The sequence below is a fragment of the Procambarus clarkii genome, chromosome 28 (assembly GCF_040958095.1).
Source record: "Procambarus clarkii isolate CNS0578487 chromosome 28, FALCON_Pclarkii_2.0, whole genome shotgun sequence".
Taxonomy (NCBI): Eukaryota; Metazoa; Arthropoda; class Malacostraca; order Decapoda; family Cambaridae; genus Procambarus; species Procambarus clarkii.
The window spans coordinates 894,809-921,297 of NC_091177.1; the positions used below are offsets into that span (position 1 = coordinate 894,809).

At 46.0% G+C, this 26,489-nt stretch overlaps 1 protein-coding gene across 2 annotated transcripts in view; it reads left to right on the forward strand.

Moving 5' to 3' along the window:
- LOC138369502 (uncharacterized) overlaps positions 1-26,489 on the forward strand; it is a 52,310-nt gene that overhangs the window by 23,799 nt on the left and 2,022 nt on the right. Inside the window, exons 3-4 of one of the 2 annotated variants that reach the window (XM_069332771.1) lie at positions 9,341-9,400; positions 15,273-15,416. In XM_069332771.1, the coding sequence (XP_069188872.1) occupies positions 9,341-9,400; positions 15,273-15,416 (204 nt within the window). The remainder of the gene's footprint in view (positions 1-9,340; positions 9,401-15,272; positions 15,417-26,489) is intronic. The other variant, XM_069332772.1, reaches the window with a different exon arrangement.

Here is a 26,489-nt window from a genome sequence, read left to right on the forward strand (position 1 = left end):
CCTCTTACGGTCGTGCATATCCTTGTTGAATGTTCTGACTTCCGGGACGAGCGTGTGTCTTGTTTTCTGACCGTCCCCTGCGGTCGCATGTCTCTTGATTGTATTCTTGGTGACTCGGATAATTTTGATATCGTTTGCCTTAAGCGTTTTTGTTCTCGTATTGGCATCCTTGGTGATATTTAGCGCCCTCTGATTATCCCGCACATTTGATGGTGCTACATAGTCTTCCAGGTTTGGTGCCTTCTTTTGATAATTACTTATTTGTGGCTCACTGCTTGATTTTCTCACTAAAAATTTATCCATAGAGGATTGTTTTTCCCTTCGTTGTAACACTTGTCTGTAGTGAGGCATCACAGTGTCATTAAAAAGGTTCATGCCATAGCCTACTACAGTTTGCTCTGGGTGAGTCGTTTCAACAAAAGTTTGCATTTCTTCCCACAGTCTACACCATTTCCTAATTGATGAGGAAGGGACATTCTGTACTGCCTCCTCCTTCCCTGAAGACATTTCCTCAGCTGCCTCTTGTTGCTGCTCCTTGTGGTCATTCTCACATGTGTTTTCTTGGCTTGAACCTTACCACTGGCTTTCTTGGGACCCATGGCGAGATATATAATAATAACTTTGTTCAAATACCCAAAAATAAAAAAAAATAAAACTGAAATTCTTTACAAAGAATTCAGGCGCGATTGTCACTAGGCTCTGGTAAACTTAGGCGCGGTTGCCGTACCCCCACGCTCTAGGTCGGCCATACGCGTATCAACAAACTTTGTTTCCTGTGGCAAAGTTCGTAACCCAATTCGGATTTTACGAAGAAATTGGGCTCGTAAACCAAAAAGTTTGTAAAGAGGGGCATTCGTAAGCTGAGGTGTCACTGTACTTGATACATCATGTAATTATGGTATACTTAAACTATAAATATATATGCATTTGTGTCAATTGTCAAATTGTATAGTTTGATAAGAAATTCCAAAATTTAAATTATTATCCACCATATTAACCACAAGGTTTTTTTTCTGGGAGAGCTTCATCTCTGTGGCTCAGTGAGCTAGCTGCCTGGAGACTCCTAGCCTAACATTTCCCACCAGGCCTTAGTGGGTCATATGCACCTTCCGCACACCAGAAGCAGAATCTGGTCCACTCATTAGAGGCAAAATGGAGTCTGGAGATACTAGATCAAACTAAGCCAAAATAAAAATAAAAGTCACCAGAGAGATAGAGCACCCCAAAACAAGCAACTACATAAGGAAATATTAGGAAATCTGTTAATTGTGTGCACACATGTTAGCCTGTCATACTGCTAGTTACACTCCCTAACCACAAGATGGCACCTCCTTGATTCCAGCCATCCAGTCATACACTGCAACAAGTGTATGACTATTTCAGTTATAAATTTGTTGCAGTTCATACAGTAACAACTCATATTCTCTGGTCTTCCAATTTTTGTGTTCACCACAGCTGCATGTTGCCAGCATTATCTATCTAGTTATCCCTGGCATTGTTCCTGCCCAGTCAGGATTTTCTTCCTGGGGTTTTGGGTATCTGCCCCCTTTGAGGCTACCTCCTTTTAAAGGGGGGGGGGGCTTATCCTGGGTAGTGGGTTGGTTTGGCATTTGTTCAGTGAGCTTTCCCTTCTACCTTGTTTCATAGTTGATCTTTCCAGTTGGTGCTAGCAAGTTCCACAGGTCTCATGTGATTTTGGAATTGGCATGGACCTTCCATCCAGGCCAGCTCCTGCAGTGTGCAGGTTTTCTGGATGCTATGCAATCTACTGCCATCTGTACGGGGGTTCAGGTTGTAAGTCTTATGGTGTTGTGTCTGCAACTTTCTTCTTGGCTGTAGTATGAGGCTGCATAGCTGTCCTTTTCCCATTTTCTGTCTCCATCACCTATCTTCTGTGTTAGTTGCTGATATGTTCTTTTTGTAATGGCTTCAGTTGATTGACATCTCATAATTGTTATTGTACTGTCTCCTCTTAATGGTCAGCCTTGGTGGAGCTGCTTTTATTGGCTTTTGTGTAGATGTGGAGAGCAGCACCATTTCATGTCAGAATGTGATGTACTATTGAAGAGGACAAGTTGCATTCGTGGGCTATGTCCAGTGTTCTCACAGACAGTCTTTCTTGATTTTGTCCCATTTCCACAGGGTGGACTGTCAACAACTTGTCCTTCCATTGGTTCTACAAGATGTTTGGTCACCCTTATGTGGACCTCTTCACATCAGCTTGGAATTGACAGCTTCCAAACTACATAGCTCCATTTCTTGATCACAGGGTGTTGGTTTTTTCTTCATCCTCTGTTCTTAGTCAACCCGTCGATCTGTGATACCCTTTTTAAAGCTCTGATCTTGTAAGCCCTTGCTTCCAGTTGTAGGGTTCGGGAGTGCTCATGCTCTCCTCCATAAGTGGGGGGTTTTGTTTATTTTTTCAGGCTTCTCTTGTTTTCTGGCAGTTAAAATAATGAGGCAGTTGGCCCCCTGAGGAGTCCTTTTTATTTTTGTTTCTTAGTTCATTCAACTGTGAGTGCATCATTTGTTGCATCCAGTTATGGCAGTTTGTTATAGTCAGCCATGTGCTTTCTGAACTCCTCGGGACTGAGACTGAATGGATAACCTGTTGTGCTCGGATAAGAGATTCATCATCCTGAACAGCTAGGGAAAAATAAGTAAAAAATTTTGTTGCAAAAATTCGACAGTGTTTTGTTTGTTCTCACCAATATGAGAAGTTCTGATATGCATGTTAACTTCAAGATTATAGTTGATGAAACATTGTTATTTAGATAGAAAGGTGGTGGTGGGTGATGATAGTGTTAGGTTGACTGAAGTGGAAATTAATGATGACAGGTAACCTCAGCAGACTGCCTTTCACCATGTACCTAATGTTATGGCAGAGTTTAAAGCTTCTGAGCAATCCATTAGTGTATGAACACTGTTCAAGTGGCACTGCATACGGCCACTGTGCAAACTAATTCCATTTTTATTTCACACTTTTATTTGGAATGCCTGCCCCACCAGTTATCCAAACTATTTCGTCTGAACTATCCCAAATCGGATAATAGGAATTCTCAGAAAAAAGGCATTCGTAAAGCACATGGCTGACTGTATAACCTGTGCAACACCTAGACTGCTATGGGGGTTGTGTTGAATGTAGTAAAATGCCATTTTTTGATTGGTCCCCTGTGGTGGCTTCTTGCTTCTGCTCTTCCTTTTTCAGGAGCTTCAGGGGTCGTCTTGAGGCAGTGCATGTCTGAAGTGTCTAGATGGTTGTACTCCGGAATTGCTGTTTGGTGGTGGGAGAGTGTAACTACATAACTAATGGTGTGAGTGGCTGATGAGTGTGTACATATTTAACAGGATTACCCATGCTTCTCCATGCAGTTGTTTGTTTTGGAATGCTCTACCTTTCTGATGACTGTTTCCTCTTGACTTGGGTTGATATACTATGACCAGACCCCTCTTAGCTTCTAATGAGGGGACTCACCAGAAAGACTCGCTTCATTACATTCACTGCTGTTTCTGGGGGGAGCCTCGTCGGCTCCCCGGAGCTATCCAGGCTGATATTGCTAATTTTAGACTTTGGCATCAGTCAGTGTGAATGGAGTTCTTAGGCCTACCGGGGATTATGAGCCAGAACCTGGCCCCCCTCAGAGAGGTACGAGGAGCAATGGCCTATAGAAACACCCATGTGGTTGGAAGCATTCTATGTCTGCCATCGACTGGGTCAGGCACCCAGAAAGGTAAGCATCCTGAAACAAACCTTAACCAATTTCTGGTTAAGAAATTGCTACTGAGGGCCGAGCTAGTGGACAGAACTCCCCAAACAAATACGAGCAAACGAGCATGACATCACCACGTTGCCACGCTGTCTGTGCAGCTTCCCCCCTCCCCGGGAGGGAAAGGGGGAAGCTCCAGACCCCTCAAACCCGACAAGAAAATGTATATATGCTGGTTAGCATTGTAAATGTGTGGCCACGTCTGTGGTAAAAAAAAAAAAAAAAAAAAAAAAAAAAAAAAAAAAAAAAAAAAAAAAAAACCGCACCGGCCACCCAAGACCCCAGTTCTAAGACTGATGTGCTAGGTGGAAGTCGTGTGCTCTGGCTCCTGAATTGGTCCTCAGCTCTGTGCCTGTGTGGTGTGGTGGCTGTCTTATTGGGGGTTGCACGAGCCAGGAATAATTCTTCAATACTGTACTCGGGTTGCATGCGTCTAGGGTTCCCCGTAAGTACTGCCCTTGGGGATTGGGGCCTCCTTCCACAAGTCCCTTGGGTTCTGCTTCTGCTTAGTCATTTGCTGCTTGGCTTTTGGCCACTCTTTGTGTGCTGCGTTGTTCTGGCAGTCTTGTTCACCTTAGGATAAGAGGCAGTTTGCATTGGTAGGGGTGCAGGGTACCGCGCAGCTAGTTTTCACCTCTCATAGCTGCCGGCTCTGTTCCGCCTGGGTACGCTGTCCTCTTTTGGGGTTTTCTTTTTGTTTTCCTACCTGTTAGGGGGGTCTGCTTTTGGTTGTTGCTCCCGGTGTATATATCATATGCTTCTCTGTTCTGGTGGTACCTCCTGCTAGGTCCCCGTGAATGTACACATCCCGGGGGTTTAGTTACTTAGAAAGTTGTTTGTAGACTTGGGCGCCGGTTAGCAGTACCCTGCCTGGGCTTCCCTGAGTATGTGTTCGGTCTCAGGACCCTGAGAATTCCAATGGGGGCACGCGGGGTCTGATGGATGTGACCCCTGAGTCTCCCCCTCGCATTATGCGAGTTTGAGGGTTGCTCTGTCCCCTTGTCTCAGGATGGCTCTCATTGTTTTTGCCTCCGTCACGCTGCCTGCTTGGTCAGTGATACTTTCGACCCAGAGTCTTGCAAGTTTTGTTGCTTGCTGGTGACCCAGTCTACCAATGACAATATTCGGGTACAGGCGGCACAGGCATCGCACGTTAGGTTTAGGTTGTTGCAACGCGCTAGGTTGGTTGCTGACCTTGAAGCCCTGAGGCTGCCCCGTTTTGGTTATAGGGACCTGGACTTGGGGGCGTTGGGTGCTTCGGCCTTGATTCAGTCCGCGCCCCCTCATCCTTCCTCTGCTGTGGTTCGGTCTGGTCCCCTACCCCTGCTTCTGGCTCTGAAAAGATTGAGAGTTTCGGGGTCGGGACAGGGTTGGATGGTGTTGAGTCTCGGGCAGTCTCGGGGGATGCCCCTTACAGGTTGGCGACGGAGGCTTTCGAGTCTTTCCTCCCTTTCCTTTCCTTCGTCTTGATCTGACCAGTGGTCCTCCTTTCTTCCAGTTTCTACGGCTGCGCCGGCCTTTTCTTTTGAGGCCAGAACTTTGGGAGATGACTCGGCCCCGGGGCCTGGTGTGGTGATTCCCGGGATAAAAGATGGGCTGACTTGGTGGCTTTGGGCCCTGTTGGACCCCGCCTGGGTTTTTCTACCCTCTGAGTGGGGCTTACTGTAACAAGGAGTTGGGTTTTCTTCCCCCCCCCTCCCTCTCTGTGCACGAATTGGATTTGGTGTCTGCCCCTCCACGGGTTCAGTTCTGTGCCCCTTCGGGCGCTTCAGACCCGTCTTTCCGGAGGTTTTCAACTTTCCGCCTCCTGTGGTGTGGGAGGCCTTTGCGGCTTACCTCCTGCGCGACCTAGATTATGCCTCTATTATGTATCTGTCTACGTTCAGGTTTGGGTCTTCGTTTCCCTACTGAATTCATTATGAGGTTCCGGAGTCGTCCTGGCTGGCGGATTGTCCTGTTTTTGTGGGGAGCCTCTACGGCTCCCTGGAGCTAATCAGGCTAATGTACTTTATATTAGACTGGGACATTAGCTATGGAGTTCAGACCTACCAGGGACCAGAGCCGGAACCTGGCCCCTTCAGAGAGGTTTCGGGGAGCAATGGCCCTGGAAAACCCCCCTGTGGTTGGGGGGTTTTCCTTATCTGCTCTCGACCGGTGTTAGGCACCCAGAAAGGTAGGCATAACAAAACAAACCCCACATGGTAAGAAACTAAAACAAAAAAATGAACAGAGAGGTAGAAACTCCCTACAATCCCTAAGAAACAAGCAAACATCACACTTTACTGCCGTGTCGCTTGTCTGCTCACCCCTTCCCTGTCTGAGAGTGGGGAGGAGGGGGCCCCGGACCTCAGCGCGCTGGCTGCCTAGCACTCCAGTTCGTAAGCTAATGTCAACCGGGACAGACACTTCTCTGGCCTCGGTTTCCTAGGCGGTGTTTGCCTTCATGGAGCTCACTGTCGTGTTTTGTGTTGTGTGGTGGCCAGGTGTTCCTCATCAGTACTGGGGCTGCATGCGCTTAGGGGCTTCCTTCTATAAGCGCCCTGTGAGTACTGCCCCTGCGTGACAGGGTTATCTTCCCTGGGGCGTTCGGGAACCATTTCTGTAGAGGTTCTTGTTGCTCGGCATTTGCCTCGCCCTTGGGGCCAGCTGGGGCTTGGGGCCCTTGTTTGCCCTTGGGTAGGGACTGGTATTATGCTGGTTAGGACATCAAGGTGTTGAGTGACCTGCTACCTATGTGGCGACCAGTTCCTGTTGCCTCTGGGGACGGTGTACTTTTGCAGGGTTTTTTCTTTTGTTTTTATTTTAAGTTGCCTGGTGAGGGTCTGCCTAGTGTGTGTGTGTAGTTCTATTGGTAGTGTTTGGTGGCCCTCTGCTAGGCCCCCGTGATTGTACACATCGCATGGGTTTTCAGTGTTGGCATCTACCCCTTGTTAGTTTTGGGTGTTAACCAGTTAGCAACACCTTGCCTGGGCTTCCCATAGCAATCAACCTACGGGCCCTGGAAAACCCTGTCGGGGCTCGGTGGACCACTGGATGTGTCTTCCGGGTTCCATCCCACCTTGTGCGGGTTCGTTGGTTGCTGTGCCCTTGTCTCAGGGTGACAGTTGCCTCTTTTACCTCTGTCATGCTGCCTGTTGGGTCACTGACACCTTGACCCCAAGTCTTGCAAGATGTGTTCTCTGCTTGTTCTCCAGTACTCTTCTGATGTCCTTACGGTTCACAGTACAGGCGGCATCCACGTTGCAAGCTTGGTTTAGGTTGCTGCAACATACAGCAACCTAAACCATGGTTAACCAGAGTGACCCTGGTTCGGGTTACTCAGGGCTCTCCCGTCCAGCTCCATTCGGACTGTTCTCCGGTAGTTCCTTGCCGGAACCGCGGAAGTTCTCTTCGGTCCTTGTCTTTTGGGGTTGGTCCCTTTGAGTGGCTCTTCTGCTGGATTCTCGGGGTTTGGCTCTCCGTGCGGTTCATGTCCGGGGAGTGTCCAACGTCCTGACGGACGGCCTGTCTCGGTTCATTCCTCTGTTCACGGATTGGCCGGTCGTCACTGCCTCGTTGCATTGGCTCTGCTGGACGTACGAACTCCCAGATGTTGACATCTTCGCGTCAGCGTGGTCTCAGCGTCTCCCATTCTATGTGGTGCCCTTTCTCGCCTGCGAGGCGTTCGCAGTGGATGGCTTTCGGCAGGACTGGTCGAAGTGGAGTTATCTGTACCTCTTTTCTCAGTCCAGCTGTTGCTTCGTGTTCTGGCTCGTTTGAAGTCCTTCCCAAGGTGAGTATTCCTCGTGGCCCCTTGATGGCCGGCCCAGCTTTGTTTTCAGACACTGCTTGATCAGTGTCTGAACCTGGGGCGTTTCCTGCGACTCCGCCTCTTTCGGCAGGTCGGACTGGTCCGGTACGTGGCTGGTTCGGCCTTTGCCTCAGCTTTTAGAGTCTGGTCTTTTGATGCGGGTGTGTCACCATCTCTATGGTGATTAGGTGGCTTCGTTGAGGGTGTCCCACCTGCGAGCTTCGTCTCGGCGACAGTATCGGCGTCTTTTGTCCGATGTCCGACTTGTTGGTTCTCTGGGAGTCCCCGGGGGGGGGGGGGGGGGGGGGGGGGGGGGGGGCGGTCCTTCCAGGAAGGGTCATGCCAAGGCTTGGGGTTCTGCTTGTTGTGGTAGGTTACTGGTGCCAGTTTCGGAGCCAGCGATACCTTCAGACCTGTCTTCGTCTGGTCGGCGCAGTGTTCGCTCTGTTCGGAGCTCAGGTTCTCATAAGGGGCGTTGGCCCTTTTGTAGTTCATCCATCGACGGGGCGATGGGATGAACGGAATCAGCAGGATGACCCCCCCCCCCCCCCCCCCGAAAATCTTGTTTTCTTGGGTTGTTGATGCCTAGTTGGTCAGACCGGGGTTGCATCACATGTTGTGTCCGGTTGCAGCTCTCCCCCATTATTTGCACGCCACAGCTTCAGTGTCCGAGATTGCGTTTTGGGTTGATCCGGTTTCCCTTCTTCCCTGTTCCAGGGGTGCGGGTCTCTCTGGTCATCCATAGGGTTATTCGGTACAGCCAGCCTGTGGTCTATCCTCGTGCCCACGACGTTTGTAAGTTTGCTGCTCTTGCTGCCTGCCATTTTTGGCAACATGTCATGGGCTGACATTCTGGCGCGGGGTTTTTGGCGGTTGAACAGGGTCCTGGCTGTGCATTACTTGATGTTCCTGGGCCTCATCGGGCCTGTGTCGTTTTCGGTCAGCAGTTGCATCCAGTTGTCTCAGCTTCACGTTGAGGAGCGAGCAATGACTACCTCCCAGGTAAGTCCCTCTTGTCTTTGTCTTTTGGTAGGTAGCTCTGGGGAGCCGACAGGGCTCCCCCAGAGAACCAGCGTTGAATGTAATGAAACGCCATTTCCTGGGTGAGACACGGAGGCTCCCCAGCAACCATCCCTCCATAAGGTCAGCAGTTTTTCGGGTGTTTTTTTATATCCAGCCTCAGAACCGTGGTTTTGAGTAGCCAGTGTGAGAGGTCTGGGGCTCTCCCTTCCCCCTCCCGGGGAGGAGGGGAGAGCTGTGCAGTCGACGGTGCTGTGACAAGGTGATGTCATGCTCGTTTTTGATTGGGGAGTTCTGTCCACTAGTTCAGCTCTCGGTAACAATTTCTTAACCAGAATAGGGATTTGTTTTGGGATGCTTACCTTTCTGGGTGCCTGACCCGGTTGATGGCGGACATAGAATGCTTCTAACCACATGGGGTTTTCTATAGGCCATTGCTCCTCATGCCTCTCTGGGGGAAGCGGCCAGATTCTGGCTCGTGGTCCCCAGTAGGCCTAAAAACTATTCACACTGACTGACGCTAAAGTCTAATATTAGCAATATCTGCCTGGATAGCTCCAGAAAGTCTCCGGGTCTCACCCAGAAAATGGCATTTCATTACATTCAACACTTTTATTTTCACTACTGTGGTATGTATATTTTGACTTAATACCTCAACAGTGCTCCTACAATTTTTTTTTTTTTAAGTGGTACACGTACATGTCATAGTGACCATAGTGACAGTTTTCGCAACTGCAATAATTAGTAATTTTTCATTTTTTAGGAGGGTGTTGGTTTTTGGTCAATATCTCCAAAATGGTCTTGCAAAATATCTTCAAAATTGGTATGTATATTCCTTAGGGTAATGCCATATACTGTATTGTACTGCAAATTTTCCTCACTTTAGCATCTTAGTTGCAATTCATCAGAACTATTTACAGTATGGTATATTTCAAGTTTGGACGAAACTAATATTTGGGTAATATTACCCAAATTAATTTTTGGGTAATATCGCAACAATGCTCTTATAATTGTTTTTTAAATGTTGTACATTTTTGTCTGGGTGTTGCATAATATGCTGTGTATATAAAACCTAAATTGTTCAACAGTGTCCTACTCTTCCAACACAGTTATTTCATAGTGCAACTAATGCCTGGATATTATCAGAGAATTTTTTTTTTCATTGACCCTCGTCATGAGGGTAGAAATGTTTTTGATTGCCTCTTTCAGTGGTCTCAAATGTATGATATTTAATACAGTATATGGTTTAGGAAATCATCTTTTTCATCTTCATATGCCAGCAATAAGGGCATGCATCAGAATTTTGTTATTTTAGCTATGATATTAATATTTTTATTCATTAAAAATATGTATGGCATATGTTACATTTGACTGAATTCAGTTCTTTTGGACAATGTGGCGAATAGAACTGGTGTTTTATATTCAGATTCTTGCTCAATTTGTTCTTATTTCTTGCTTAATTTGCCAGTTTCTGGGCTGGATCCTCATTAGCTTCCCCATTACCCTGCATTTATATTGCATTGGTTCCAGGGATCATTGTCCCCATGGCCTTGTCTCTGACCAGGCCTCCTAGTTGGTGATCTAGTCAACCAGGCTGTTTGACACTGTTGCTTGTAGCCTGACATACGGATCACAGCCTGGTTAATTGGGTATCCTTTGGAGATGTTTATCAAATTTCTTTTGAACACTGTGAGAGGTCAGTTAATTATACCCATTATGCTTAGAAGAAGAGCATTTCAAAGTCTTGGGTCCCTGATGTTGATAGAATTCTCTCTCAGCATACAAATTGCACCTCTGCTTTTCATTGGGGGCTATTTTTCTCTTCTTGCCATGCCTCCTGGTCTCAAGTGGAGTTATTTCCGTGTTCAGATTTGAATCTGTCTCTAATATTTTCCAAGTGTAAATTATTATGTACCTCTGTCTCGCCTGCACTTTAGAGAATACAGATTACAAAATTTTAGGTGGTCCCAATAATTTAGGTGTTTTATCGAGTGGATTCCTACAGTAAAATATATTTGTTCATCTTCAGGTCAACAATTTCTTCAGCTTTGCATGAGGCTGTTATTGTGCGACAATATTCTACCCTAGAAAGCATTATCATCTTAAAAAGTATCATCATTGGTCTGACATCTCTTATTTGAAAGTTTCTTGTTATCTAAACTGTCCTTTCTGGAGGAAGGGGGGAGCCCCTTGTGGCTACCTAAAGCTACTATACCGATACAGTGCCATCAGTCACGGAGGCCACTCAGAGAAGCTTCAGGAAGTAATGGCTCTATGAAAATTTGCATTTAAATTTAGTCAGGTCATTTACATTCATTATTCATGTAAATTTATTCATGAGGGCCAAGGAAAGGCACCCAGAAAGTCAGCAAAACAAACCAGACCACTGTTTGGTTAGAAAACCAGACTGCAGCCTCCAAACAGCCAAAAGAACCCCCCCCCCCCACAATGTAAATAAATGATTGAAAATTCATGAAATAACTCGAGCTAGTAGTCCCCACCTCTCCTTACGTTTGCTGGGAGGAGGGAGGCAGACCGGGTTGTATTTATACTTTGTGCGAATTCAATTTTTTTTCGTGTTCTGAGCCACCAGGTGATTGATGTTCATGCATTCTGCCTCCACCTGGCTGCCTGTTGGATCAGTGATACCTTCGACCCAGCGTCATGTGGAACGTGTTCCCTGCACATTGCTCTTCTTACCTGCTCTCTTATTAATGTTCAAGGGTATCTGGCAGCAACTGCTTTGCTATTCTGTGTTGCAGTGGTCTAGGTTCTGTGTCCAATTGGTTGCCCCGGATTTGCCCCACTTAATGTTAGGGGTCTCGAATTTGGTGGTGTTGGTTGCCTCAACCTTAGTTCCATCCACCCCTCCACCTTTCCCAGCGGGTGTCATAGACCCTTCTTTTTCCCTCCTGCTTCTAGCCCTGAAGTGTCTGTGGGTTTTGGGGTCAGGACTACCTGATTGGCTTGGGCAGCTCTGGGGTTTGCCTCTTCCAACTTGGGCATGGAGGCAGTTGAGCCTCTATACTCATTATTGCATATCCATCCCACCTATCATTTGTGTTAAACTATGAGGAGAATGCATTCCAGAGAGACATTATTTTTGTTGGGGTCTGCTTTATGCATCCTCTGGCTCATCCAATATCATCTTTGTGCAGTAAAATACATGCCTCTATGACTCAGTATTCCATTATGCCTCAGTCAGAATCAGTATTTGTTAATCACTGTACTGTTCCATGGTTTCATAAACTACAATCTGGAATGCCTAGCTTCTGTGAAGTGGCCAAGTTGATTCTACCATAGGTGTATCCTCATGTCAATGAGCTGTGCAAGTTTATCACTTTAAAATCATATTTCTCAGTGATGTCTTCCGCTGACATCAGAGCTTGGAAGTTTTGGAAGTCTAGGCTATCCACACATTTACATACTGGTGCTCTCCCAAGATTACTTTCCTGTGTTTGCCAGTGTGTGGCCTCAGAGAGGCTTTATTTCTAGATAAAAATGTTAAATTCTGGTGAGATTTTGGGGTCAGAATGTGTGGACAACCTGATGCATATATCCCCCAACAGCTTGTGGAACACTTTGTAGCACGGATGAACTTTCTTTGTACTATTTGTTTTAACTTCCACATTCAAAATTTAATTATGGAGCATCTGAGTAGAATAGCACAGAAATCAGTTGCACAAATATGAATCTTGATGTAACAGAAACCTTAAAAATATGGAATATTTTTCCAAGCAGAATAGTAATTAAGTTCCTGAATGAGGACCAGAACACATGAATGTGTGTCAGTCCAGTGAATTAAAGTGGTGATTGTCACAGAGGCACTGTTACATGTGATGAAGGTTTATCCTGTAGGCAGCCGTTTCCAGTCAGCCAAGAGTTCTGTTCTACCAACATCAGTTCAAGCTACACTGTTTATGGTGTTAGCAGGAGGACTTGGAGGAGAGAGAAGAGAAGGGCAAAGAGAAGGAGCATTTTATACACTTGTTTGTAACATGAAATAAGTACTGGAGAGTGGAATAACTTCTTCACTCACACTAAAGAGATCAGATTATTACTAAAGTTAAAATTTGTGGAATCACTTGTATTACTAGTGAATGTTTAACCACAGTCAACATCATTCTTAATTTACAGTTATATTAGCAAAGGCTACCAAGATGAGCAAACCTGTAGGGAGAAGAACTTGAAAAGTAAAGATAGAAAGAAGGCTGAAAAAAGTTAAGTAATGTATTCCAAAGAAAAACTTAATAAACTTTGTGGACACCAGTATAACTAGAGAAAAAAAAGGTGGAAGTTATAATGTTGAAATACTAAAGCAGTGGTTCTGCAAAGAACTTTGTTTAGCTTATCATTTAGAATAAAAGGTACACACATTTGTATTATTCTCTACCGTACCATATAATTATACATAAAAACAACCCTTTTCTGGGGGGAACCTCATCGGCTCCCCAGAGCTATCCAGGCTGAATGGATATGTATAGCGTTCTGGTATCAGTCAATGTGCTTGGAGTTCTTGCCTACCGGGAACCACGAACCAGAACCTGGCCCCCTCAGAAGACGAACGAGGAGCAATGGCCTATAGAAACCCTCCCTGTGGTTGGGAGCATTCTGTGTCTGCCATTGACCAGGACAGGCACCTAGAAAGGTAGGGGCCCCAAAACAAACCCCTATTCTTGTAAAACTATTGCTACCGAAAGCCGAACAAATGGACAGAACTCCCCAAACGGAAATTAGCAAACAAGCATGGCGTCATCATGTTGCCGCGCCGCCGTCTGCGCAACCCCCCCTTTTCCCAGGAGGGGGAAGAGAAAGCCCCAGACCCCTCTTGCCGGTTACCCAACACTAGTTCTTGGCTGATGGGTGTCTGGTGTGGTCACGTGCCTCTGGCTTCAGAATTCTTTGCTCTCAGTCCTGTGTCTGGTGGCATGGGCTCTCTCTCCAGGGGGAGTGTGAGCCAGGAGTGATATTCCAAGGTACTCGGGCTGCATGTGCCTAGGACTACCTTCCCTAGGTGCCCAGTAAGTACTGCCCTTGGTGCTTGGGGCTACCGTCCACAAGTCACCTTGGAGTCTGCCTCCGTGGTGCCTTTTACTGCTCGGTACATGGCCGCCCTTGAGGTCTGCTGAGGTTTTATTGCCCTTGAGTCCCTGGATAGGAGGTAGTTGTCATCAATGGTAGGGGCACAGAGTACTGCACAGCTTGTCTTCTCACATTCTAGCGGCCAGCTCTGTTCCGCTCGGGTACGTTGTCCTCTTGGGGGGTTTTTCTTTTGTTTTTGTTTTCTGCCTGGTGGGAGGGTCTCCCTGTTACTTCCTGTTCGGGTTCTGAGTTTCATTTTGTTGGTGGCGTCTCCCGCTAGGCCCCCCGTGAGTGGACACGTCCCGGGGGTTCAGCTTTTAGAGGTTTGTTCGTTAGACTTGGGCGCCGATTCGCAGTACCCTGCCTGGGCTTCCCTTAGCGTGTCACCAAGGATAAGGGCCCCGGGAAACCCCGCGGGGGCTACGTGGTCCAATGGATGTAATCCCTGAGCCCCCCCTCCCCCCTCGCGTCTTGCGAGATTGCTCAGGGTGACACTCACTGGTTCTGCCTCGACCATGCTGCCTGTTGGGTCATGGATTCCTTTGACCCAGAGTCTTGCGACGTTTGTTGTCTGTTCGTACTCCAGTTCACCCAGGCCTCTGATACTGATACAAGGGTGCAGGCGGCAGCCGCGTTGCATGCTCGGTTTAGGTTGCTGCAACGTGCTCGGTTGATTGCTGCCCCGGATGCCCCGAGCCTGCCCCATTTTTGTTATAGGGACCCGGACTTGGGGGTAGGGTCGCTTCGGCTCTGGTTCGCCCCTCCTAGTCCTTCCCCTTCGGTTATACATTCAGTACCCCCCCTTGCTTTTGGCTCCGAAACGTCTGAGGATTTCAATGTCGGGGCAGGGTTTAGTTGATGTCAAGACTCAGGCGGTCTCAGGGGAGTCCCCTTCTGGGGTTTCGGCGGTGGCATTCGAGCCTGGTCCTCCTGCCAAAGCTTCTGGGTCTGACCAGTGGGGGCCTCCCCTTCATTCTAACTTTTTCGGCCGCTCCCACTTCTTCTTTAGGGGCGGGGAAAAACGCCATTTTCTGGGTGAGTCCCGGAGGCTCCTCGGCATCCCTCCCTCCCTCCAGTCGGCAGTGTTTTTTTCGTGTGTTTTGACATCCAGCCTAAGAACTAGTGTTGGGTAGTCGGTGCTAAAACTAAGCCTAAGAATTAGTGGGGGGGGGGGTGCGGGTGCGTAGATGGTGGCGCAGCAACATGACATCATGCACGTCTAATTTTCATTTGGGGCGTTCTGTCCACTTGTTCAGTTTTCAGTAGCAATAGTTTTACCAGAATGGGGGTTTGTTTTGGGGTGCCTACCTTTCTGGGTGCCTGTTCTGGTCGATGGCAGACATAGAATGCTCCCAACCACAGGGGGTGGGGTTTCTATAGGCCATTGCTCCTTGTGCCTCTTCTGAGGGGGCCAGGTTCTGGCTCGTGGTCCCCGGTAGGCAAGAACTCCAAGCACAGTGACTGATGCCCGAAAGCTATACATATCTATTTAGCCTGAATAGCTCCGGGGAGCCTCCGGGACTCACCCAGAAAATGGCGTTTCATTATATTCAACACTGGTTTTTTGTTTTTCTCTTTTTTTTTGTACTAGTTTTTTTATTACTTGTTTATAGGGTGGGGAAGGTGATGGACCATCAGGCAACACATACTCCCTCTTCAGTCCCATGAGTGGAGGTAGCATGGGTATGGGTGCTGGTCCCAGCCGCTCGGTCCCTCATCCTCTATACCCAAGCAACTCGCAGCCAAGTGGACAGCAGGTAAGTGTAGTTTTATAACTATCAAAGATAACTTATTTTTATTTAGAAAAGATTAGTTTTAGATTTTACTAATTTAAGAAATTTTTTCGTAATTTTTAAAATACGAAAAATATTGTAAAATTTAGGTAATTTTTTCGATGTGTATAGGTATTTATAAGATTAAGTTTAGTTCTTCCACTATGTCACACGGCTTGGGATGATCTTACTAATTATCCACAATCTGCATATCACGCTTGGAGAAGTTTTAAAGTACCACTTAAAATTTAAAAGTCCTGTGTGGTAAAAAAGACAACAGCTGCCATCTTTAAAGAAAATTCTAAATAAGCTGCATTTTTTTTTTTTTTTTTTTTTTTTTTTTTGAGATATATACAAGAGTTGTTACATTCTCGTACAGCCACTAGTACGCGTAGCGTTTCGGGCAAGTCCTTAATCCTATGGTCCCTGGAATACGATCCCCTGCCGCGAAGAATCGTTTTTTCATCCAAGTACACATTTTACTGTTGCGTTAAACAGAGGCTACAGTTAAGGAATTGCGCCCAGTAAATCCTCCCCGGCCAGGATACGAACCCATGACATAGCGCTCGCGGAACGCCAGGCGAGTGTCTTACCACTACACCACGGACCCTCCACCTCTCAACACTGCTCTGTGGCTCATTCCAAATAATCACTAACTGATAAAGAAATTCAGAAGAACTTGATGGAAACTCATAAGGAAAGTATCATTGATGATTATGATATTGATAAGGATTATGCTCAGGGCTCAAATAAAAGTGATCAAATAGATAATGATATAGATGCACATACTGTATAACTATCCCCAGGGGTGAGGTCTATACCATCACCACTGCCGGGTGATGGTATAGACCTCACCTCCACTTGACACCACCACTGCCACCTCGAGACTGGGATGTGAGTCTGTGCAGCGTCTGTTCCCGGAATTCTATTCCTGGAAGTTGTAAATATGTGGAAGGTGTAGTGGTGTATGAACTGTTACCAGGTGGCTCCTGGGCTCCTGACAGCTGGGTGGACAGCGCTTCGGATTCGTAGTCCTGAGGTCCCGGGTTCGATCCCCGGTAGAGGCAGAGACAAATGGGCAAAATGTTTCTTTCACCCTGATGCCCCTGTTACCTAACAGTAAATAGGTACCTGGGAGTTAGTCAGCTGCTATGGGCTGCTTCCTGGGGGTGTGTAACAAAAAGGAGGCCTGGTCGAGGACCGGGCCGCGGGGATGCTATGCCCCGAAATCATCTCAAGATAACCTCAAGATAACTTCAAGGTGACGTTCTGTTGCATCAGCTGCTCACCCCTCCAAACACCAGTGTGTGATGTCACATGGGGAAATTGAGGGAAGACTGCACTCATCTTCAATTGTTATGCCCTCATCTTCCAGTGTTCATGCCCACAGTATTTATCGTAAGAGGGTTTCATCTCCCAGCCAATTTAGTTTTGTTGGTGTAGGTTATCTTGAGATGATTTTGGAGCTTAGCGTTCCCGCGGCCTGGTCCCCGACCAGGCTGCCTTTTTGTTACACCCCCCCAGGAAACAGCTCGTAACAGCTGTCTAACTACCAGGTATCCATTTACTGCTATGTAACAGGGGCATCAGGGTGAAAGAAACTACCCATTTGTTTCCGCCTCCACCGGGGATCAAACCTGGAACCTCAGGACTATTAATCCGAAGTGCTGTCCACTCAGCTGTCAGGCCCCTGACAGTAGGATACATGGCCGTGATATTGGTGGTGCCTCCTCCAGAACAGCAGGTGTACTCGTGTGGGGTGATTTGTTCCATAAATCCATACATTTGACAATACTGTACAGATGTAGGGGGTTAGAGATGTTTTTGCATATTCTGGTGAGGACATGAATGAAATGGAGTATTTTAAGGCATACTTCAGTGAGCCACTTACCGAACATATTGTTCAGGAAATAAACAGATATGTGGCCAAACTTATTGGAACCGAGGGCATATTACCACAATCACGATTGCAACATTGGAAGAATAACATTGTAGCTGAACTGTATATATTTTTTGCCCCTCAATATAATGATTAAATAGAAAAACACCTCATCCAGGATTATTGGAACAAAGATTCAATTGTTCTGTCACCTGTTTTTTGGAAAATACATGTCTCTCGACAGGTTTCAGTTACTTATCAGGTATATTCAATTTTAAAATAGTGAAAACTGAAAGACAGATGTATTCAATGAACAGAATTGAAAGTACTGTACAAAGAGTTCTACACACCTGGTTAGAATTGAATAAATTCAATTGTATTCAATAAATTCAATTTTAATAATAAAAGGATAGACTGGGAGAAAATAAACAGGGAACTTACAAACATTCAATGGGAAAATGTTATAAGAAATAAAAATCCTACACAAGGAATAGAAAAACTGACTTCTGAAGCATATGAAGTCTGTCTGAAACATGTTTCTTTGAGTAAAGCCAGAAAGAGGTCAAATGTAGAAAGAGAACGCAGACGACATTACAAAAGAAGGAAGAAATTAACGGAAATGCTTAAGCAGACACGACTCTCCATACAAAGAAGAAATAATTTAAACAGGGAGATTGAAGAAATCGAACAGAGACTGAAGCATTCCTATCAGACTGAAGAAAGGCAACTAGAACAGAAAGCAATTCAAAAAATAAAGAAAAACACAAAATATTTCTTCACATATGCAAAGTCAAAAGCGAAAACCACTGCCAGTATTGGACCTATTCGTATTAGTGAAGGTTCATACACTGAGGATGACAAAGAAATTAGTGAAATCCTAAAAAAGCAGTATGAGGACATGTTTAGCACTCCGATACACAGCATGAAAGTGGAAGATTCGGACAATTTCTTTATGAATGATATCCAAACACCTGTAAATATAACTGATATCAACACAAGCGTAGCAGATTTTGAAAGAGAAATTGACAATATATATGCCCATGCCCAGGGGAGCCGGTCAGTCGAGCGGACAGCACACTGGACTTGTGATCCTGTGGTCCTGGGTTCGATCCTGTGGTCCTGGGTTCGATCCCAGGCGCCGGCGAGAAACAATGGGCAAAGTTTCTTTCACCCTATGCCCCTGTTACCTAGCAGTGAAATAGGTACCTGGGTGTTAGTCAGCTGTCACGGGCTGCTTCCTGGGGGAGGAGGCCTGGTCAAAGACCAGGCCGCGGGGACACTAAAGCCCCGAAATCATCTCAAGATAACCTCAAGATATGCACTCAGCCCCGGGTCCAGACTCATGGAATTCAATATTTATAAAGAAATGCAAAGTGCCAGTAGCACATGCACTCAGTATAGTGTGGAGGAAGAATTTGGACACAGGGGAGATACCAGATGTGCTTAAAGCAGCAGACATTACCCCTCTACACAAGGGTGGTAGCAAAGCATTGGCAAAGAATTATAGACCAGTTGCACTAACGTCCCACATAATAAAAGTATTTGAGAGAGTGATCAGGAGTCAGGTCACTAGATTCATGGAAACCAATGACCTCCACAATACAGGCCAACATGGATTTAGAGCAGGAAGATCATGCCTCTCACAGCTTCTTGACCACTATGACAAAATCACTGAGGCATTAGAAGAAAAACATGATGCAGATGTCGTATACACAGATTTTGCAAAGGCATTCGACAAATGTGACCATGGAGTGATTGCACACAAAATGAGGTCAATGGGTATAACTGGTAAAGTAGGACGCTGGATACTCAATTTCCTGTCGAACAGAACACAAAGAGTAACAGTCAATCAAGTAAAAATGTCCAAGCGCAGTTAAAAGCTCTGTACCTCTAGGTACAGTCCTTGCACCACTGCTGTTCCTTATTCTCATATCAGATATAGACAAAAATACAAGTCACAGCTTCGTGTCATCCTTTGCAGATGATACAAAATCATCATGAAAATTACCTCTGCTGAAGACATTGATAAACTAGAAACAGATATTAACACTTTTGCGCTCTCGGCGCTCAAAAAAAAACAATACCCCAGATGCTTTCGGCACTTCGCGCGCCTACGCGGTAAGACCGAAAAGTGTACACTCTTTTGACTGTCCTGACAATAATTGAAGGCGCACGTATTTAGATTTGGTATCACTGTGTTCGCAATGAAATTGTCTATAAGAGCATACCTATAAAATGCCGCCCAAGCATAAGGAGTATCAACACCAAATAAAAAACTATGCAGATCACTCGCCGAGAGCGCCAAACAGCAACAAAATGTTTCCACTCTCTTAATGGTTGCGAAGCCTACAGTTGTCCTACATCGCTAATTTTGGTATCATTGGAATCGCAATAAAATTCTCTACACGGACATATGCATATGAATGTTTAATGTAGGTAATTGCCCACCCGCAAGAGTGTGTGAAGTGGAGAGTAGTTAGCCGCGAGCGCACTGACGAAAACACAGGGGGGAAATCATGCTTGGAAAGTTTATACGTTTCCTGACCCTACTTTTCTATGTACGTATTTCTTTTTTATACCAATGTGTTCGCAATAAAATTTTCTATAAGATGAACTGTATAACATTTGTACAAAGCATGTGTAAGAGAAGCGCCAAATATAGAACCACGTCGCTCAGTATGCGTTCGCGGCAGAAACGAACGCATTGTTTTCGTTCGTTTGATGTTTGTCATGTTTATACTTGTTGAAACATTTTATAATTTGTCTGACAGTGATCGCAGTAAAATTCCCTACACAGACATATACATAACACATACAAATATTTCCCACGTGTTGGATATATCAACGGCTAAAGGGAACCCACTGCCACACGCTCGCCACACCCCCAAACATACTTTGTGTATTTTTTTTTTTACTCATAGAAGTTTATGTGATATAATATTCATTCTGGTACCAAAACATTCGCAAATAAATTCCCTACAAAACAAAAGTATCCCCATCCATTTCGGTTAAAAAATGGAATTTATAGAAATATTTTTTCGATGGACGAGAAAACTCGGCTGTTATGCGGAATCGTAAGAGAAAACGGCGACGAGTTATCTCTAATCTAAAGCGCGAAAGTGTTAACAAAGTTTTCGATTGGGCAGCAGAAAATAACATGATGTTTAACAGTGATAAATTCCAGGCACTCAGGTACGGCAAAAATGAGGATCTTAAACATAATACAGGGTACAAAACACAATCGAATCTGCCCATAGTAGGAAAACAGCATGTCAAGGATTTGGGAATAATGATGTCCGACGACCTAACATTTAGGGAGCATAACCAAATAAGTATTGCGTCAGCCAGAAAAATGATAGGATGGATTACGAGAACCTTCATGTCCAGAGATCCCATCACAGTGGTTGTACTCTTCAAATCACTTGTTTTGTCCCGTCTTGAGTACTGCTCAGTACTCGCTTCCCCCTTCAGAGCAGGAGAGATTGCTGAAATAGAGGGAATACAGAGAACATATAAGGCATGCATAGACGAGATAAAGCACCTAAATTATTGGGATCGTCTCAAAGCTCTCCGAATGTACTCACTAGAAAGGAGATGAGAGAGATACCAAATAATATACACATGGAAAATACGGGAGGGACAGGTCCCAAATCTGCACAGTAAAATAACAACGTACTGGAGTAAACGACATGGAAGAAAATGCAAAATAGAACCAGTGAAGAGCAGAGATGCTATGGGCACAATCAGAGAACACTGTATGAACATCAGAGGTTCACGGTTGTTCAACATCCTACCAACGAGCATCAGAAATATTGCGGGAACAACCGTGGACATCTTCAAGAGGAAACTAGATTGTTTTCTTCAAGGAGTGCCGGACCAACCGGGCTGTGATGGGTATGTGGGCCTGAGGGCCGCTCCAAGCAACAGCCTGGTGGACCAAACTCTCACAAGTCAAGTCTGGCCTCGGGCCGGGCTTGGGGAGTAGAAGAACTCCCAGAACCCCATCTAGCAGGTATCAAGCAGAAGTTGATTAACAAATTACTTGTTCTTGGCTGAGGACATCTTGCCTTCAGGTAGTACCTCCCCTTCAAACATCACAGATTTGTACTGAAATTCTTCACATTTTGTGATTGTGAAACAGGACTGGTCAATGACATGATTTTATATACAAGTACTGACTTAGACATTCCGAATAATGATCCTCATGGTTTCTCTGGCAGTATAGTAGACACTGATGGTACTACTGCTGAACAAAGCCACATTTTATATAAAATTATTATAGTGTTCCAGTCCCTTACTAAGAAAGTTCTTGTTCAAATAGAAAACTGAAGTGTGTAGCACAGTAAAGGAGGAGGAAAATGCCAGTGTTTGGTGAAAATATTGCTGTAGGTGAATGTCAGATAGACAAAAAAGTGAAAATATGCTTGCAGTGTATTGAAGAGACAGATGTGAAATGAATACAGTATTTTAACAGCCATTCACACTGGTAGGATTGTAAACAGTGGCAAGGTCAGCAAATAAACAACAACTACAACAAAAAACTATATATAAACCAGATTTGTGTTATAGACTATAACATAAACATACACTTGGTTGCTAAGTGTGACATGATGGTTGACACTGTGGAGTGTGTACATGAAACTGTCAAGTGGACAAGGTGTTTTTCTACCTTGTTGACATAACCATGCTAAACAGTATGTATATGTACATGGTGAAATCAGGCCACAGACCAAGTATGAGTGTGTATAGTCTTACCGTTTTGACACAATTACTAATAATGCTCAGCAAAGACATTCAGCCCAACAGACACACTGGCTTTCAAGGAGGGCTTTCAGCTACACAAAATAGACTATATACCAGCTACTGGAAAGTGTTTAAAAGGCCAACATGAGTGTACTCTTTGTAAGAACACACAAATGAGGCCAAAGGAAGGAAAGTCTCAACCAGCTGCAGAGTGCAGTGTTGCCATGTGTTATGTGGACTGCTTCAGTGACTATCACACCCGCCAGAACTTCTGCGTGTTTCATAATGGAGCATAATCATGTACATGAGTGTGCAAGTGTACATTGTGGAAAACATCAATAATATTTATGTAATTTACTGTAAAACAAAGCGTTTTGTGTGTATGTTAGTGTCACGCACATATTTGTGTGTATGTTAGTGACAAGCACATATTTGTGTGTATCGGTGTTATGTACGTTTTATTATATTAGAACATCAAGCGACACAATTGAACAAATTCGGCAAAAATTCAACAATTTTAACAATTAGGTCAGTTACATTGTAAATAAATATAAACAAATATATTCACGTCAACTCCCATCGATTGAATGGCCCACACGACACCTCTGGGACACTTGCTACACGAGCAAATATGAATTAATGATGTTAACACAAGTTTTCTCCACTGTGACCATGGTAAGTCATATTTAATTTTTTTCCTGTAAATATGGAACTTATTTTAACAATATTAGAAGGAAAAATAACAAAAATATTTTCCCATGCACCAGGGCATTGTCTAGTATAAACAGAGGTGCAACCTTTAACAGTCATAACTTGTTATTTGTAAGTTCAGTGTTAATGAAATTCTCTACTCAGTATAGTAAAATATGTCAAGGAAGAATATTCTGAATATGACTGTTGTCTCTTCTTATCTCTCTTTCCAGCATCCTGAATATTCTTAGTTGTGTCAGAATCACAAGTTTTTTCAAACAGATTCAGTCTTTGATAATTTTTCTGTGAGGAGCCCCGTCGGCTCCCCAAAGCTATCCAGGCTGAATGGATATGTATAACTTTCTGGCATCAGTCAAAGTGCTTGGAGTTCTTGCCTACCGGGGACCACGAGCCAAAACCTGGCCCCCCCTCTGAGAGGCACGAGGAGCAACAGCCTATAGACCCCCCCCCCCTTTGGTTGGGAGCATTGTGTGTCTGCCATCGACCAGGACAGGCACCCAGAAAGGTAGGCGCCCCAAAACAAACCCCCTATTCTGGTAAAAATATTGCTACTGAAAGCCAAACGAGTGAACAAAACTTCCCAAACAAAATTATCAAACTAGCATGACGTCATCACGTTGCAGCGCCGCCATCTGAGAAACCTCCCCTCCCCGGGAGGGGGAAGGGGAAGCCCCAGACCATCTGTGCCGGCGATCCAACTGGCAGTTCTTGGCTGATGTGATTACTGGCCAATCGTGTGCCTCTGGCTCCGGTTTTGTTTCACTTCTGTGCCTTTGCCTTATGGTGTGGGCTGTCTCAACAGGTGGTGTGTGAGCCAGGAGAGAGATTCCACGGTACTCGGGATGCATGTGCCTAGGGCTCTCTTCCCTAGGTGCCCTGTAAATACTGCCCTTGGGGCTTGGGGCCACATTCCACAAGTCACCTTGGTATCTACCTCCGCTGTGTCTTTTACCACTCGGTATTTGGCCGCCCTTGGAGTCAGCTGGGGTTTTGTTGCCCATGTTTGTCTCTAGGTAGATGGTAGTTTTCGTCACTGGTAGAGGCGCGGGGTACTGCACAGCTAGTTTTCACCAATAACAGCGGCCGGCTCTGTTCCGCTGGGGTAGGTTGTCTTCTTGAGGGGTTTTTCTTTTGTTTTTGCCTGGTGGGTGGGGCAGGGGGTCTGCCTTTGTGTTCCCCTTTGCTGTTCTAGGGGTTTTTATACATATATTTTCTGTTTGGTGATACTCCCCACTTGGCCCCCATGAGTGGACACGTCCCGGGGGTTCAGCGTTTAGAAGGTTGTTTGATAGACTTGGGCGCCTGTTTGCAGTACCCTGCCTAGGCTTCCATTAACGTGTAACCAAGGCTAAGGGCCCTGGGAAACCCCACGGGGGCTACGTGGTTTGATGGATGTGACCACTGAGTCCCCCCCTCACGTCTTGTGAGTTTGAAGGTTGCTCTGTCCTCATGTCTCAGGGTGACACTCACCAGTTGTGCCTCCGCCATGCTGCCTGTTGGGTCTGTGTTTCTTTTGACCTGAAGTTGTGCGACGTATGTTGTCTGTATATGCTCCCAAGCCACTGATCATGATATGCAGGTGCAGGCAGCTGCAGAATTGCATGCTAGGTTTAGGTTGCTGCAAAGCTCTAGGTTGGTTGCGGTCCCGGATGCCCCGAGACTGCCCCATTTTGGTTATAGGGGCCCGGACTTGGAGGTGGGAGTTGCTTCGGCTCTGGTTCCGTCCGCTCCTCCTAGTCCCTCCACTTCTGTCATGCATACTTCCTCACCTTGCTTCTGGCTCCGAACCAAAGGCGGGTTTCTGGGTTAGGGCAGGGCTTGATTGGGTTGAGTCTCAGGCAGTCTCGGGGGTTTTCCTCCTCCGGGATGGCGGCGAGGCATTCAAGCCTGTTCCTCCAGCCATGCCATATGGGTCTGACCAGTGGGCTCCCTTCCTTAGTGTTTTGTACAGCTGCCCCGGCTTTTTCTTGTGGGGCTGGGGCTCTGGGGGAAAAAACTCGGCCCCGGGTCTTGCTGTAGAAGTTCCCGGGGTTGGGGAGGGGTTACCTGGGGGGCCTAGGCCCTGTTTTGTCCCGCTTGGGTTTTTGTACTCTCGGAGCGGGGCTTGCAGTTCCTCGGAGTGGGGTTTTTTCTTCCCCCTCTGCGTTCTTGTTGGTTTCAGGTCTACCCCTTCCCAGGTTTGGTTCCGTGTCCCTTCGGGTTCATCGGTTCCGTCATTCCTTGGGGTGCTTTTCTCCCCTTTCCTGGCCTTTTCGCGATTATGTCACATACATGTTCCCTTCGTTTCGGGATCCCTGTGTGTTCCTTGGTCAGAGGTCTCTTTGGGCCATGTGTCCCTCTGTGCATTTGCGCTTGCATTTCACGGTTCTCGTTGGTTCGCGGAACTCTTCAATACTTCCAATATTATTGGAATGTCTGTTGACTAACGGTGAGGTTTCCCTCTAGTCCTTTCTCGGACTCGTTGGTCCTCTTCCGTGCTTCTTGTCTTCTCTTGATTCTGTTTTCGCATTATTTAGTCTTCACATTGTCTCACCTTCCTGTCTTACCATTCCTATTATTCGTTCCGTACGCCTTGCTGGCGCCCTCCCCGGAAGATGGGTGTGCGGTTTGGTCCTCAGGGGCTGGGGGGTTGTTTTTGTTTTGAGAGGTGTACACGTGTGTTGGTATTCCAAGTCTTTTCTCGTGGATTCTACCCCATTCTCACTCCTTTTATCTCCACTCATTACCCCCCTGGATACTCGAGGTGTTCTGGATTTTGTGTGTAGCAATCTTTTAGTTCTTTTCTCGGCTTGAGAGGGTGGGGCGACTCTGAGTGGCGCCTCCTCTGCCTCTGTATTGCATGCACCTCGTCTTCTACTGGGCACGCACCTCTGGACATTCTCCACTAGGGATGCTCCTGTTACATTGCACGGCTCAGGTGTGTCATGACACGGTGGTGTCTCTGTTCTGCAGGTGAGATTGTACTGTCTGGTGACTCTGTCGGCCAGGTGCTGGTTCTCACTTTTAGTGGGATACTCACCTAGTTGTACTCACCTAGTTGTGCTTGCAGGGATTGCACTCTGGCTCTTTGGTCCCACTTCTCAACTGTCAATCAACAGGTGTACAGATTCCTGAGCCTACTGGGCTCTCTCTCTTACCTCCATTTCAAACTGTGTATGGAGTCTGCCTCAACCACATCACTTCTTAGTGCATTCCATTTACTAATTACTCTGACACTGGAAAAGTTTTTTCTAATGTCTCTGTGGCTCATTTGGGTACTCAGCATTCACCTGTGTCCCCTTGTACGTGTACTAGCCGTGTTCAGTAATCCATCCTTGTCTACCCCGTCAATTCCCTACTTGACAGGTAGCATCAATGGAACCTAACAGGGATGTTAGGTGTTGTGTGTTTTGCTTGGACACTTTGCGTGTGTCTTACTGTGAATTTACTTTGTCCATGTATCTTATTTTTAGTTGTACTGTGGGGCACTGCCCCGAATTTTGATGCGTTTTGTTTAGTTTTTCGGCGCCTGGGTATTTTCTCGATATTTGGACACTCCTTTGTTCCCTCGGTCTGTGCCTTCTGTGTCCTCATTCCTTAACTCTGTCTCTGATCTCTGGACACTCCTTCCTTGCCTATCTTCGTTGCCTGGCTGCACCCTGATATCCATGGTGTCCCTCTGGGTATGTGCAACCACCCACAACACACGATGTGGTCGGTCGTGTACATTGTGTTGCTGGCTGCTC